Raw genomic sequence first — 15000 nt, 5'->3', positions numbered from 1 at the left:
AGAGTCACCTGCTACTGGACATTACACTTAGAATGAGATCAAAGTGTTAGAATGTGATCGAAGCAATAGAATGAGACCAAAGCAATAGAATGAGATCAAAGCAATAGAATGAGACCAAAGCAATAATCTGAGATCAAAGCAGTAGAATGAGATCAAAGCAAAAGAATGAGACCAAAGCAATAGAATGAGATCAAATAAGTAGAATGAGATCAAAGCAATAGAATGAGATTAAAACAATAGAATGGGATCAAATCAATAGAATGAGATCAAAGAAGTAGAATGAGATCAAAGCAATAGAATGAGGTCAAAGAAGTAGAATGAGATCAAAGCAATAGACTGAGATCAAAACAATAAAATGAGATCAAAACAATAGAATGAGATCAAATAAATAGAATGAGATCAAACAAGTAGAATGAGATCAAAGCAATAGAATGGGATCAAAGCAATAGAATGAGATCAAAATCTAAAAATGAGATCAAAGCAATAGAATATGATCGAAGCAATAGAATTAGATCAAAGCAATAGAATGGGATTATCGTTTGAACATGAAGTAAATCTATAGGTATGGGATTAGAAAGTTGCATTGTTGGTAATGTGAGCCTCTATAGTTAGAGTGAAAAATGGTTTGTAATTTTGAGTTATTTGAGTTACACAAAGAAGAAAACTGTCCTGAGTGAAATGACTTTCAGCTCCATTAGTGTTTGTTCAAACTCATTTCTGAAGAAGTCATTGATGCAAACTTCACCTGCTGACCAGGATGATGTCATAAAAACAAGCTGCACTCTTATCTCTTTACGTTGTGTAACTATTACCGTCTGGACTCTCATGGGACGCTCTTTCCTCCACCTGAGAGCCTGAGACTTACACCTGTCCCGGAAGCGGACTTGACCGTAAACCCAGCTTCTATTTTACGGTCTTTATTGGAGACCTGAGTCATGAGTCTGACCAGACACCTGACGGGACACTCCTGAGGGAGACGTGCTCAGAGTGGATTCCCAGCACATGAGAGGAAAAGACAAACTTATGCAACACGGTGTGACACAATCCTAACCTGTAACAGCACGAAGGGGACAGTCCATATATGGGCAAACAGATGTGGCTGGAGGCGGGGCTACACCTCTATAGCGGTGTTCCTGGAGGTCTAACGGGAGTACAAGTCAGTGACTGATTAACTCACACACTGTCTCACACACACAGACTCACACACACTCAGACAGACAAACACACAGACTCACACACACTCAGACAGTGCAGCAGAATGCCACAGTGGAGAGGACTGATGGAGCACAGGGAGGAGTGTAACAGGGCCGTGCTGGTGTCCGTGGCTCAGTACGACCCCGGGGTGCCGCTGGTCAGGAGACCCGGAGCCAATAAAGACACCAAGAAGCTCCACCACACCCTCAGCAAGCTGGGCTTCAAGGTGGAGCTCCTGCTGGACCCCAGCAGTGACGAGATCTATGAGCTGTTCCAGAAAGGTAAATCATTTTAAAGATTAGAGACGCAGGTTCCTCTCCAGTTTGGGTCTCACTCAGGAGGGACGGCTCCTGGAGATCTAGACCGCACAGGATCTGGTTTCTCTGATCATTGCAGACTAAGGGAAATTTAAAAGACTGTTTTAAAACTTTACAGACCAACAAAAATAAATGTGTATATGATTCCCTGCAGCTTTAAAGCTCCAGTGAGGAACGTTCTGTGTGTGTTGATTATGGCGCCCCCTCTGGACAAAGTGATACCTCTACTCTCTCATGTTTCTCACAAGAATCTCATCCTCTCCTCTTTTTTTACAATCAAATGTTTGCTGAATATATACTTCTTCAGCGTGCCGTCAGTCGTCTCGTCTGACTCCTCCCCCTCGCAGCGCTCACAGGGATTAAAAACATCACCACATAGAGATTTAAAATCACGCCGCTGACGGTCGCTTCTTTGTTTTTGCTGTTCAGAGAAAGGCGTCGCTGTTGATTTCAGTCTGTTTCAGAAGCAGCTAAAAACTCCTCACTGGAGCTTTAAATCAATAACATTTAACTGAAGTTTAAAAACAGGGGTGACTCTAGGATCAGATGTTTAGGGGTGCTGAGCCGGATAAATCCACTGTTTTGCACATTTTAATGAAACTTCATTCCCACATTTGTGAAAGAAAAGTCTAACACTTTGACTAAACCATCAAATCTGATCAACAGAACCTCATTTAGAAAACAGTGAAGTTTAAGAAACGAAACGATGGAAACATGAACACAAACGTCTCTAACAGTAAATGACTCAGAGTGATAAAACAGAGATAATTACCCTCCTGCATGTCTGTAGAAAATCCTCTGGTATATGAGCAGCTTGTTTCTGATCGCTCAGACATCCACTGCTTCAGTCTGCCTCTCTCTGCTCCTGTTTGAAACATGTTCAGGAGTCCTTGTAAGAACTGAAGTTGATGCTGTAAAAGTTGAAGAACAAAAAAACATGGAGCTCTAATGGAGACAAAAAATCCGAAATGAGCCACAGCAAGAGAGAGGAACATGGTGACCCTCATATCTGGGGAAAGATAACTCCTGTTGATCCAGCAGCTGCTCAACATATAAGCAGGATGCATGTTTGTGGAGTAAACCAGCCCTCTATAGTGAGGACCAAAAACACCTTAAACTGACACTGGAGTTATTTTTTGGACTTTCATTTGAAATGCACAACATGTAAAACACACTAACAGAAGTGGAGCTGCTGTATGTCTGCTGTTCAATCAATCAATCAATCAATCTTTATTTATATCGCGCCAAATCACAACAAACGTTATCTCAAGACGCTTTTACAAACAGAGCCGGTCTAGACCACTCTATGTCAAATTATGAACAGAGACCCAACACCAAGACAGGGTAAGACTCAGTCTGACCCCACCTTAATCCATCATGAGCATTGCACATCGCAGTATTTAGCTAGTTACAGTGGAGAGGAAAAACTTCCTTTAACAGGCAGAAACCTCCAGCAGGACCAGACTCATGTTAGACAGCCATCATGCCTCGACTGAGTTGGGTCTGGAAAGACAGATAGAGGGGAGTAAGAGAGAGAGGTGATAGTGATGAGACGAGTCGTAGAAGCTGTTGCCGCTGGAGTCCAGCACGTCCGTATCAGCTGGAGTCCAGATCGTCCACAGCAGGAGGACGTCTACGGCAGCTCAGAGGAATCTACGAGACAAGGGAGCTCAGGGACTCCAGAAAGGTCTATGGTTAGTAACTTTAATGGGACAGGCAGAGTTAAAGTAAGTGATGAAGGGGTTGGGGGGAAGAAGGTGAGCTAGGATCCCAGTGTGTCATTGTGCCAGTTCCCCCGGCAGTCTAGGCCTATAGCAGCATGACAAAAGCTGGTGCAAGCCTGATCCAGCTCTAACTATAAGCTTTATCAAGAAGGAAAGTTTTAAGTCTACTCTTAAAAGTGGAGAGGGTGTCTGCCTCCCGGACCCTGACTGGCTGTTAAAATATTACGTTTCAACCAAGTACTGTTTGGTTTTGAAACTTTTCTAGCTTCTTAAAAAGGATAAAAATAAAATAAAATCTCTCAAATGTTAGGGGTGCTGAGCCGGGCAAGATACATTTCACAGTTTTGCACATTTTAATGTAATTTAATTCTCACATTTAGGAAAGAAAAGTAAAACACTTTGACTAAACCTTCAAATCTGATCGGGGTTATTTAAATGCTGAGCCACAGCTAAAGAGGGATGGATTGGATCATAAAAAAAAAGGTTATGAAACTTGTCTAGCTTGTTAAAAAGAACATACAGTAAAGAAATAAAATAAAGAAATCTCTCAAATTTTAGTGGTGCTGGGATTCAATTTAGAGGGTCTTCTGCACCCCCCCCCAAAAAAGGGCAAGAAACACCCATGGTTCAAAATCAGTCGTATGTTTGGATTGTTTTGAAAATACGACCAGATTCAAATTTGTTATTTCAAGAAACTTCAAAGGAAAATACAAAACAAGCTTTGGAGCTTCAATTAAATTCTTTCCTGAAGCTTTTTGTTCGAACACAAAGATGTAAAAGTTCTTTCACTCGTGGAAAAATATCACAGATTTAAAGAATGTTAGATTTGATGTAAATGAACTCTGCCCTCCGTCTGCTTTCTGTATCTGTTAAAGTATCAGAGGACAGAAATCAGACTTTAAACTTTGGTTACATCGACCGTCATGATATCAGAATTAAAGAACAGGATTATATAATTTCCCCTCATCAGAGAGAAACCCAGACAGCTGTGTGTCAGAGTTTTATAGCTGCTTATCACTAATAGATAAACATGGATCAGTCACTGATGACCCTCTGAGGGAGATTACAGGTTATGTCATTTAAAGAGGATAAAAACAAACAGACTGGAGGAGAGAATAAGACCCTCTTTAAAATCCTTTATTCTAACATTTAGAACTGAATGTTCTCTGAGCTGCAGACTCACTCTGAGGAGGCGGAGTCGTCTGCATACCTGAAGAACTGCACCTCTGCATGTCTGTGTTCATGCATGGTGACTCACTCATGTGTGCAGTACGTGTGTAATTGTGTGATCATGCATTGTGTGTGTGTGTGTTTGTGCTGCAGAGAGCAGGCGGCCGGTGAAGGATTGCTTCCTGGCGGTGTTGTCGTCTCACGGCGAGGAGGGCTGCGTGTTCGGCGCTGACGGGGAACCCGTGAGACTGTCCCGGATCTTCTCGTACTTCCAGAACGAGTGTATGGAGTCCAAGGCCAAGCTGTTCCTCATACAGGTAGGGGACTCTGGGACAGGGTCTCTACTCCCTGTGGAGTACCAGACCCGCCCACTCTGTTCTAATGTCTCTGCTGCTGTGTCTCGTGGAAATGTTGACCTGTTCTGTCTCTGCAGGCGTGTCGGGGGAGCGCCCTGGATGGCGGCGTGGAGGTCGATTCAGCCGCTGACACCGCAGAGACCGGATTCTTCTCTCAGCAGTCCGGCGTCCCCGATGATACGGCCGTGATGTACGCCACGGCTCCAGGTGAGAACCTGTCCGTCCTCCAGACGGCGCTCACACAGCGCCGCAGAGGAACTCAAACACTGAAGAGACACTGAGGGACGTCTTCACTCTGAAACATGAAGCAGAATAAAAACCAGGACAGAGTCAGGGCCTGTGTCCACTGACAAGACCAATACCTCTACATCAGAGCCCCTCTTAGTGTTGGAGTCAAGACCACATTAACCAAGACCAAGACATGTCCGAGATCAGAGTGCACCGAGACCAAGACAAGACCAAGACATTTAGGGACCGAGACTGAGACAAGACCAAGATCAAGGCAGGGCAAGACCAAGACATTTAGGGATTGAGACCGAGTCAAGGCCAAGACCAGGGCAGGGCAAGACCGAGACAAGACCAAGACATTTAGGGATCGAGACAAGACCAAGACCAAGACCAAGGAAGGGCAAGACCGAGACAAGACCAATACCAAGACCAAGGCAGGGCAAGACCGAGACAAGACCAATACCAAGACCAAGGCAGGGCAAGACCGAGACAAGACCAAGACATTTAGGGATCGAGACAAGACCAAGACCAAGACATTTAGGGATCGAGAAAAGACCAAGACCAAGACCAAGGCAGGGCAAGACCGAGACAAGACCAAGACCAAGGCAGGGCAAGACCGAGACAAGACCAAGACATTTAGGGATCGAGACAAGACCAAGACCAAGACCAAGGCAGGGCAAGACCGAGACAAGACCAAGACATTTAGGGATTGAGACCGAGTCGAGACCAAGACCAAGGCAGGGCAAGACCGAGACCAAGACATTTATATTTATATTTAACATTTGGATTAAACAATGATTTTAACTTAACATATTTTCCACAACTAAATTAAATATGAAGATCACAAATATTTATCTAATTGTGATTAAAAAAGTTAATTTTAAAAATTCACTTTACATATTTATGATGTTTTGGAGTTACATGTGGAGAAGTGTTTCTGTTATTTTCAGTGTGCACAGCCTGACAAAGGGCGCCCCGTATGGAAGTCTGTTTTAAAATGAGGACATTTTACAAATAACACATAAAAACTATGAAATATAACATTTGGTGTTTAGGGTTTCAAAGGGGAGGAACATTTGGGGTTAAAATGTCCGGTAAATTTCCATGGGAAGTTAAGCTGGGGAATTTTGGAAATATTCCAAGTCTGATGAATCTTTCCTCCGCCACTGACAAAGTAGATGTTGGAAGTCCAGCCCTCCTGAGGGCCTGTGTCCATTTACGCTTTAATATTTGTGCAGGCTGCACCGATTTCTAAACACAACTAATCTGCAGTCCGGCGTTTTCAGCTGATAAAGATGTTTCCAGGTTTGTTAACTGACTTAGAGGTGAGGGAGGACAACGTACATAACCTGGGCGCTGGGCAAAAACAGAGCGAGTGGACACAGGCCCTTAAAAATCAGCTGGCTTTCAGCATCCAAGACAAACACAAATGCTGTAAGTGGACACAGGCCCTTAAAAATCACCTGGTGTTCAGCATCCGAGACAAACACAAATGCTGTAAGTGGACACAGACCCTTAAGAATCACCTGGTGTTCAGCATCCGAGACAAACACAAATGCTGTAAGTGGACACAGGCCCTTAAAAATCACCTGGTGTTCAGCATCCAAGACAAACACAAATGCTGTAAGTGGACACAGACCCTTAAGAATCACCTGGTGTTCAGCATCCAAGACAAACACAAATGCTGTAAGTGGACACAGGCCCTTAAGAATCAGTTGGCTTTCAGCATCCAAGACAAATACAAATGCTGTAAGTGGACACAGGCCCTTAAGAATCACCTGGTGTTCAGCATCCGAGACAAACACAAATGCTGTAAGTGGACACAGGCCCTTAAGAATCACCTGGTGTTCAGCATCCGAGACAAACACAAATGCTGTAAGTGGACACAGGCCCTTAAGAATCACCTGGTGTTCAGCATCCGAGACAAACACAAATGCTGTAAGTGGACACAGGCCCTTAAGAATCACCTGGTGTTCAGCATCCGAGACAAACACAAATGCTGTAAGTGGACACAGGCCCTTAAGAATCACCTGGTGTTCAGCATCCGAGACAAACACAAATGCTGTAAGTGGACACAGGCCCTTAAGAATCACCTGGTGTTCAGCATCCGAGACAAACACAAATGCTGTAAGTGGACACAGGCCCTTAAGAATCACCTGGTGTTCAGCATCCGAGACAAACACAAATGCTGTAAGTGGACACAGGCCCTTAAAAATCAGTTGGCTTTCAGCATCCAAGACAAATACAAATGCTGTAAGTGGACACAGGCCCTTACAAATCAGCTGGCTTTCAGCATCCAAGACAAACACAAATGCTGTAAGTGGACACAGGCCCTTAAGAATCAGCTGGCTTTCAGCATCCAAGACAAATACAAATGCTGTAAGTGGACACAGGCCCTTACAAATCAGCTGGCTTTCAGCATCCAAGACAAACACAAATGCTGTAAGTGGACACAGGCCCTTACAAATCAGCTGGCTTTCAGCATCCAAGACAAACACAAATGCTGTAAGTGGACACAGGCCCTTAAGAATCACCTGGTGTTCAGCATCCAAGACAAACACAAATGCTGTAAGTGGACACAGGCCCTTAAGAATCACCTGGTGTTCAGCATCCAAGACAAACACAAATGCTGTAAGTGGACACAGGCCCTTAAGAATCACCTGGTGTTCCGCATCCGAGACAAACACAAATGCTGTAAGTGGACACAGGCCCTTAAAAATCACCTGGTGTTCAGCATCCGAGACAAACACAAATGCTGTAAGTGGACACAGGCCCTTAAGAATCACCTGGTGTTCCGCATCCAAGACAAACACAAATGCTGTAAGTGGACACAGGCCCTTAAAAATCACCTGGTGTTCAGCATCCGAGACAAACACAAATGCTGTAAGTGGACACAGGCCCTGTGAGCTGAGATACATCATGTCTGAACCCTCTCCTCCGTCCTCTCCTCAGGTTACGGGGCGTTCATGCACCCGCTCGGCTCCGTCTTCCTGCAGACGTTCTGCACGTTACTGAAGGAGGAAGGGAACCGTGACCTGGAGCTGACCCGCCTCATGACCCGCCTCTCCCACAGAGTGGCCTACACCTTCCAAGCCAAAGGTCGCGCTCACGGCGGGAAGAAAGAGATGCCGTGCCTCCTGACCAAAATGACCCGGGAAGTGTTCCCGTTCGCCGAGCCCAGGAAAGAAGAAGGCGGGGCCAAGACGGGGCTCTCTGCGACCTCACTGGTCCGCCCCGAGTACACCAGGAAACGGACTCCTTCGATCAGTTAGACCCGGAGCGCCTCTGAGATTATCTGCAGGAATGTAGAGCAGCTGACACGAGGACTCAGAAACCGGTCTCACCATGTCTTTCTGCAGAAAATCTCAGAATGGCTTGGAGGAGATTCTGCACATACTGTACATACCTCTGATCTGATGTTTCAGGTCTAAATGTGAAAGCTTGATGTGTTTGTGAACTAACAATATATAAATGTACATACATGTAACCTTTTCATACGTTGATTTAACAGCAGCAGAGAATAAAGATCATTCATGCTGAGACGTTCAGGACGTTCTCATTTATCCACACAAACACAAAACTCCTGAAAACTTCCCAGATGTTTGGAGTGAGACGCACGTGTGAACGTGATCAGATTTAGAACCCACCCCTTCCTGGAGTTTTTGCAGCCGGCGATCTGATGTGAACACAAAGCAGGAAATGCCCGAGACATGCAGCCTGTGCAGGAAGGCGAGGGCGATGACCCGTTTAAATCATGTGACAGGTGCTCAGAGGACGACAGTAAGGAAGTGTTTTATTCTCTACTTCTAAAGTCAGCTGAGGAATTTCCTTTCTTTCTATCCTTCTTATTTTCTGTCCTTTCTTTACTTTCTTGCTTTATCTTTTTAATTCCTTCTTACTTTCTGTCTTTCTTTCATTTCTTCCTTCTCTTTCTCTTTTATTCCCTTCCCATTTTCTGTCCTTTCTTTTCTTTCTTGCTTTCTTCACTTCTTTATCTTTTTTATTCCTTCTTACTTTCTTTCTTTCTTTTCTGCTTTATTTTATTCCTGTTTTTTTCTCTTTTCTGTCTCGCTTTCTTTACTTCTCTCATTTTTTTCTTTTTAATTCCTTCTTACTTTCTGTCTTTCTTTCATTTCTTCCTTCTCTCTTTCTCTCTTTCATTCCCTTTTCCTTTTATTCTATCCTTCTTATTTTCTGTCCTTTCTTTTCTTTCTTGCTTTCTTCACTTTATCTTTTTTATTCCTTCTTACTTTCTTTTTCTCCTTTATTTTATTCCTTTCTTTTTTTCTTCCTTTTTTATTCTTTCTCTCTTTGTTCTTTCCGGAGGACTCTGATCTGCCGGATCAGAGACGCAGCCGGAACACAACGGAGCGGATCCAGTGGAAGTTAACACATTGACTAGAATAGAAACCGATCAGATCCGAGCAGAGGCTCATGCATCCTGAAGTTTAGAATTGTTTTAAAGAGACTGGAATATCTGACCAGGAGGATCTGAACTCAAGTCATAAAGTCTTGAACCTTGTCCACTCCTGCAGGTTTAACACACAGCAGTGATATAAATATAAAACCTGTCATCACACGTCGTCTCTGCTGCTCTGACCTGCATCATGTCATTAACACTGAGACTCACCTGACAGAGCAGACGTCCTGCTGTGAGGGACGCCCGGACCAGAAGGAGAGCACACCTGAAAGAGTTCTGTTAAAGGTGCGTGGGCTGAGGATCGGAGCACAGACAGTTAAACAGAAAGAATCTCAGACTGTCTCAGACTACATTTGAGAACTCAGTGAATATTTATTAACACAGAAGAGGAAGCAGAACTCAGATTAACACTCGTTACTACCTGGTGGGAAAAAAAAGAAGAACATTTCTGAACAGATAAAGAACCCCGGTGCCCGTCTGCTTCAACAACAACAAGTCCATCATCCATTAAAAGTCTTAGAAAAAGTGAGATTGCAAAAAAAAGAAAAACACCATTTCATGAAGTTAGAGTTAGGGTCAAATATTGACCAATTATTTGTCCTTTCATGGAGATATAAACGTGACAGGTCTATAAAAAAGTTTAAAAAAGGAAGCTTATTTACAGCGTTAAAAGAGGTACAAGGCATGATTGTTTTTATTCAGGATTCAAAGAGTTAAACCTGCGCTCACAGCTGATTGGTTCTCCTCAGAGAGAAGGACTGTGATTGGGTTAAGGCACTGTGGGAGCTTGCTGCTGATTGGTGAGAGGACGTGAGGGGCGGGGCTAGGAAAGGAGGCGGAGGAGGAGGTGGGGAGCACCTGGAGTTGGCCATGAGGGGTGACGGGGTGGGCGTGTCGCAGGAGGAGGAGGGCGTGGAGGGTCCGGGGGTGACGGTGGTGCGGCTCAGCGGGTGAGGGGTCCGGTGCGGTTTGGTGGTGAGGGAGAGCGGCTGCAGCTGCTCGCCGTACGGAGACATGTGCCCGCCGTAGGAGGAGTGTGTGTGCTCGGTGTGCGTGGAGGCCGGGGCGGCGGGCGAGGCCAGGGCGGTGGTGGGCGTCGCCGGCGAGTCCAGCGAGGAGGCGGGGCTGGCTTGAGACAGGTGTGTGTGCGTGAGGTGGGAGGTGGTGTGCGGCTGCGTGTGGAGTGTGGAGCGGGGGTGTGTGTGTGAGGTGTGTGTGTGCAGGATGTGTGTGTGAGGCGCCTCCTCGGAGGGAGGTCGAGGTCTCTTCAGCTGTAGCGGGAAGTCTTCATCGGGACCTGAAACACAAACACACGTCAGAGACGGGCAGACCAGATCTCCCTGCTTTCATGCTTTTCATCACGTTAAAGGTGCATTTGGACCAAGAGTCCTGGGGTCTTTTATCCCCCAGAACTACTTTCCCCTGAACTAAAAGGTTCCTGGTCCCCCATTGTTGTCTGCGTTTCGACCGTGGGCTGAAGTCCCGGGTAGATTGTGTAAATCAGGCCAGTGACGTATGGAGGAAAAAAAGTAAATGCACTACACCACCAGACCAGTAGAGGGCAGTAACACAAAGAGGAATGCCATTCATCATAGATGGAAAAACAATGAATGTGAATGGTTTCTGGAAAAAATTGAAAAAAAAAATTGACAAAAGAAATTTTGAAAAAACAAAATTTGACAAAAATATTTTGAAAACAAAAATTTGAAAAAAAAAAATTTGAAAAAAAAAAATTTGAAAAAAAAGTTGACCTGGAGTCTGTCAAAAAAATTATTTTCCTCAAATTTGAAATTGTGCTCCAAAAGCAGAAAAACATGAAAAAAGCGAAAATTTTGCACCTGCGGTTAAAAACATGTAAAAAGCAAAGAATGAATCAACACAACAGTTAGCCTGTTAGCATGAAGAGACTCAGCTGGCCTGTTTTAGATGGTGCTATATTTCATCACAGATGGATTCACTGAATCAACACGTGAGAGGAGATAAGCGCGAGTAGCAAAGACGTTTCAACACGGCTTTAAAATCCTTTTGAACTCAAAAAGCCGTGATCGCAGAGATCGGCCGGTGTTTTGGTTTAAACGGCGACCCTGTTAACTGGAGACTCTCAGCCGGATGCATCCCTCATAAACGTCTTTAGACCATCATTAAATATCTGATGAGGAGATTTTGAAATCTTAATAAAAACTAAACTAGTTTGCATTCCCAGGAACTCCCTCTGTGTTTCAACAGCTGTGTAAACTCCACAAACACTGACACGTTCAGCTGAAGGGCTCCAGTTTACAGGGTCACTTTTAAAACCGGAACACCGGGAGGAGAGACGCATTCACGGTGGGCTGAGAGAAGACTACTGTTACAAGCTGCTAAATCAAGAGAATCCCAGCTTCTTCTTTTGAAAAGTACACACACATACAAAAAAGATAGAACAAATCAAAACTAATGAAAGAAAGAGAAATCAAGTTCCAATCAAATCACAATTTGACAAAAAAAATTTGACAAAAAAAATTTGAATAAAACATTTTTGACAAAAGAAAATTTGAAAAAGAAAATTGACCAAAAAGTTTTGAAAAAAAAAATTTTGCCCAAAAAAAATTTGCTCAAAAAAAACTTTTGAAAAAAAAAAATGTTTTTTTTTTTTGAAAAATTAAAATTTTGAAGAAAAAGAATTGAGAAAAAAATTTTTTTTTGGGCAAAAACAAAATGAAAAACAAAATTGGCAAAAAAGTTGACCCAGAGAATCACAGCTTCTTCTTTTGAAAAGTACACACACATACAAAAAAGATAGAACAAATAAAAACTAATGAAAGAAAGAGAAATCAAGAGAATCACAGATGTGTGTGATGTTATTGTGGACGGAGGGAGGAATAAAAACACTGAGGTTAATCTACCAATCAGACACGTTCAGCATCGCAGGCCCCACCCCCTGAAAGTCACGGGACCTTTGAAAAGTAGTACCCCCCTAGCAGGGGCGATTTTAGGGGGGAGATTATCTACCCCTGAACTAAATGTAGACCCTGGGTCCACCGGTCGAAGAGTCTGCTTTAACGTCCCCGGTCTGTCTGAGCATCGTTTACATCATCATGTCTTACCTTCCAGCTGAGTCTCGCTCTTGTTCCTCTTCCTCTTCTTCTTCTTTCCCTGCATAGAAACAAACATGGTGTTACCCTGGAGTCTGACGTGGAGCAGACTGAGGTGTGTGTGATGAGACTTGTGTGTGAGCAGGTGAACTGACGTAGTTGTCCCGGGCCGACCAGCCGGGGTAGAGCTTGGAGTGGAGGAGTCTCTCTTTGCGAGCCATCTCGTAGTATTTGGCCTGTTCCTCTTTGGTCAGCGAGTGCCACTGTGGATCAAACGACATGTCAGCGTCTCTCAACATGTTCTATGGATCAAAGTAAACCCCTGATGGAGAGGAGGAGTGAAGGGTTAACGCGGGGCAGACTGACCCTCTGTCCCAGGATCTGGTTGATGGTGGCGCTCTCCTTCACTTTGCACTGAGCGACCACTTTGGGCCTCTCCTCCCTCATGTAGAGCATGAAGGCGTTCAGCGGCTTCTTGATGTGCGGCTTCCTCTCCTCCTCTTCCCTCTCGGGCTTCTGAGCGTCAGACATAGACTTCCTGCGGGGTGACATCACATGTTGTTGTGTTAGTGGTCGCCGTGTTGAAGACGTGAACTGTGATAACTGAGTGTCTGAGGTTTATTCACTCGTGCTGGCCGCTGCAGGAAGGCTCCTGCTTCACGCCGGTGGGGACGATGGCGGGGTGAGGGATGGACGACTGGGAGGTCGGGATCAAACGTGGAGAGAAACCTGATACCAGGCTACGGGACAAACACACAAAGGAGTCAGGTTACACAACCAGGACCAGGACCAGGACCAGGTGAGTCTTATTCATACGGATAAAATAAAATAAACTTCAACGCCTAATAACTGAAGCATTATTATTATTATTATATTTTTCATTATTGTTATTATTATTTTAATAATACAAATATATTTTTTCTGTATTTCTTATTTTTCTTTTATTATTAATATTATTATGAAAAATTCATTATTGTGATTAAAAAAACTGATAATTATAATAATAATAAAAATAATAATGATTGTTTATTATTAGGAGAAGTAGCAGTAGTAGTGGTTGTATACTTAATATTATTACAATAAAATAATATCATATTTTAAATACATAATAGAAATAAATAAAAATAAAATATGCTTATTTGTATTGGCAATTATTACGAGGGGTAGTATAAATATTTATATATTATTAGTATAATAATTAAAAATAAGAATTAAAATTATAATGTACTTATTTCTATAGTAGTTACTTATAATAATTCTTCGTATTTTATTAGATTTATAAAATATAAAATATTTTATTACTTAATATTATTCCTATATTTATGAGTATTATTTGTATAAGCAGTAGTAGTTGCAGTATTGTGATTAATTATTATTATTAGCAATTATTTACTTAAATAATTAATTAATAATGAATCATTATTATGTATTTATTATTACTTAATATTATTTGAATATTAATTATTATTGCAATAAGCAGATCATCATCACCTCAGATCTAGATTTTAAAAAGTTATTTGGGCTCAAGTTTAATTTCTTTGAGGTTGAATTTTAATATTCATGATTGTTCAGTGATGTTAGGAGAATAAATCTCTGCTGATAGCTTTATTAGTTCATCAGGATCAATCACATTTATAATCGCTTCTTTAAAACACCTCATAATCATCCTCATCCTCCTCATCATCCTCATCACCACCATCATCATCCTCATCCCCATCATCATCATCACCACCATCATCATCCTCATCCCCATCATCATCATCATCATCATCCCCATCATCATCATCATCATCATCATCCTCATCCCCATCATCATCATCCTCATCATCATCCTCATCACCACCATCATCATCCTCATCCCATCATCATCATCATCATCCTCATCATCATCATCATCATCCTCATCATCATCATCCTCATCATCATCCCCATCCTCCTCATCCTCCTCATCATCCTCATCATCATCCTCATCATCATCATCCTCATCGTCCTCATCATCATCATCATCATCATCCTCATCATCATCATCCTCATCGTCCTCATCATCATCATCCTCATCATCATCATCCTCATCATCATCATCATCATCGTCCTCATCATCATCATCATCATCCTCATCATCATCCTCATCATCATCATCCTCATCGTCCTCATCATCATCATCATCATCATCCTCATCATCATCATCCTCATCATCATCATCCTCATCCTCATCATCATCATCATCGTCCTCATCATCATCATCATCATCATCATCATCATCCTCATCATCATCATCATCATCCTCATCATCCTCATCATCCTCATCATCCTCATCATCATCCTCATCATCATCATCCTCATCGTCCTCATCCTCATCATCCTCATCATCATCCTCATCATCATCATCCTCATCGTCCTCATCATCATCATCCTCATCATCATCCTCATCATCATCCTCATCATCCTCATCATCATCATCATCATCCTCATCGTCCTCATCCTCATCATCCTCATCATCATCCTCATCATCATCATCCT

At 43.0% G+C, this 15000-nt stretch overlaps 2 protein-coding genes across 2 annotated transcripts; one reads left to right on the top strand and one right to left on the bottom strand.

The window, feature by feature from the left end:
* The first annotated feature begins 945 nt into the window (after positions 1-945).
* On the top strand, positions 946-8529 carry casp17 (caspase 17, apoptosis-related cysteine peptidase). Its single transcript, XM_034678458.1, has 4 exons — positions 946-1475; positions 4559-4722; positions 4839-4968; positions 7942-8529. Exons 1-4 carry the CDS (start codon positions 1259-1261, stop codon positions 8259-8261), a joined length of 831 nt encoding a protein of 276 aa, XP_034534349.1. The 5' UTR covers positions 946-1258; the 3' UTR covers positions 8262-8529.
* A 1228-nt stretch (positions 8530-9757) lies between these two features.
* LOC117808799 (transcription factor 7-like 1-B) lies at positions 9758-13234 on the bottom strand (the record flags this gene model as incomplete). Its single annotated transcript, XM_034678459.1, has 5 exons — positions 9758-10706; positions 12493-12541; positions 12636-12743; positions 12847-13018; positions 13107-13234. Coding segments are annotated over 5 exons (1029 nt in total), but the record flags the coding sequence as incomplete, so codon positions are not given.
* Positions 13235-15000: the final 1766 nt, after the last annotated feature.

The sequence above is a fragment of the Notolabrus celidotus genome, unplaced genomic scaffold, assembly GCF_009762535.1.
Source record: "Notolabrus celidotus isolate fNotCel1 unplaced genomic scaffold, fNotCel1.pri scaffold_151_arrow_ctg1, whole genome shotgun sequence".
Taxonomy (NCBI): Eukaryota; Metazoa; Chordata; class Actinopteri; order Labriformes; family Labridae; genus Notolabrus; species Notolabrus celidotus.
Note: the sequence above shows the minus strand (reverse complement) of the source record. Positions and strands in the feature narration are given on the sequence as shown.

Coding starts and splice junctions, on each gene's coding strand:
- casp17 (XM_034678458.1), top strand. CDS start 1,259: ATGCCACAGTGGAGAGGACTGATGGAGCACAGGGAGGAGTGTAACAGG. Junction 1,476..4,558: donor CTATGAGCTGTTCCAGAAAG/GTAAATCATTTT, acceptor TTTGTGCTGCAG/AGAGCAGGCGGCCGGTGAAG. Junction 4,969..7,941: donor GATGTACGCCACGGCTCCAG/GTGAGAACCTGT, acceptor TCCTCTCCTCAG/GTTACGGGGCGTTCATGCAC.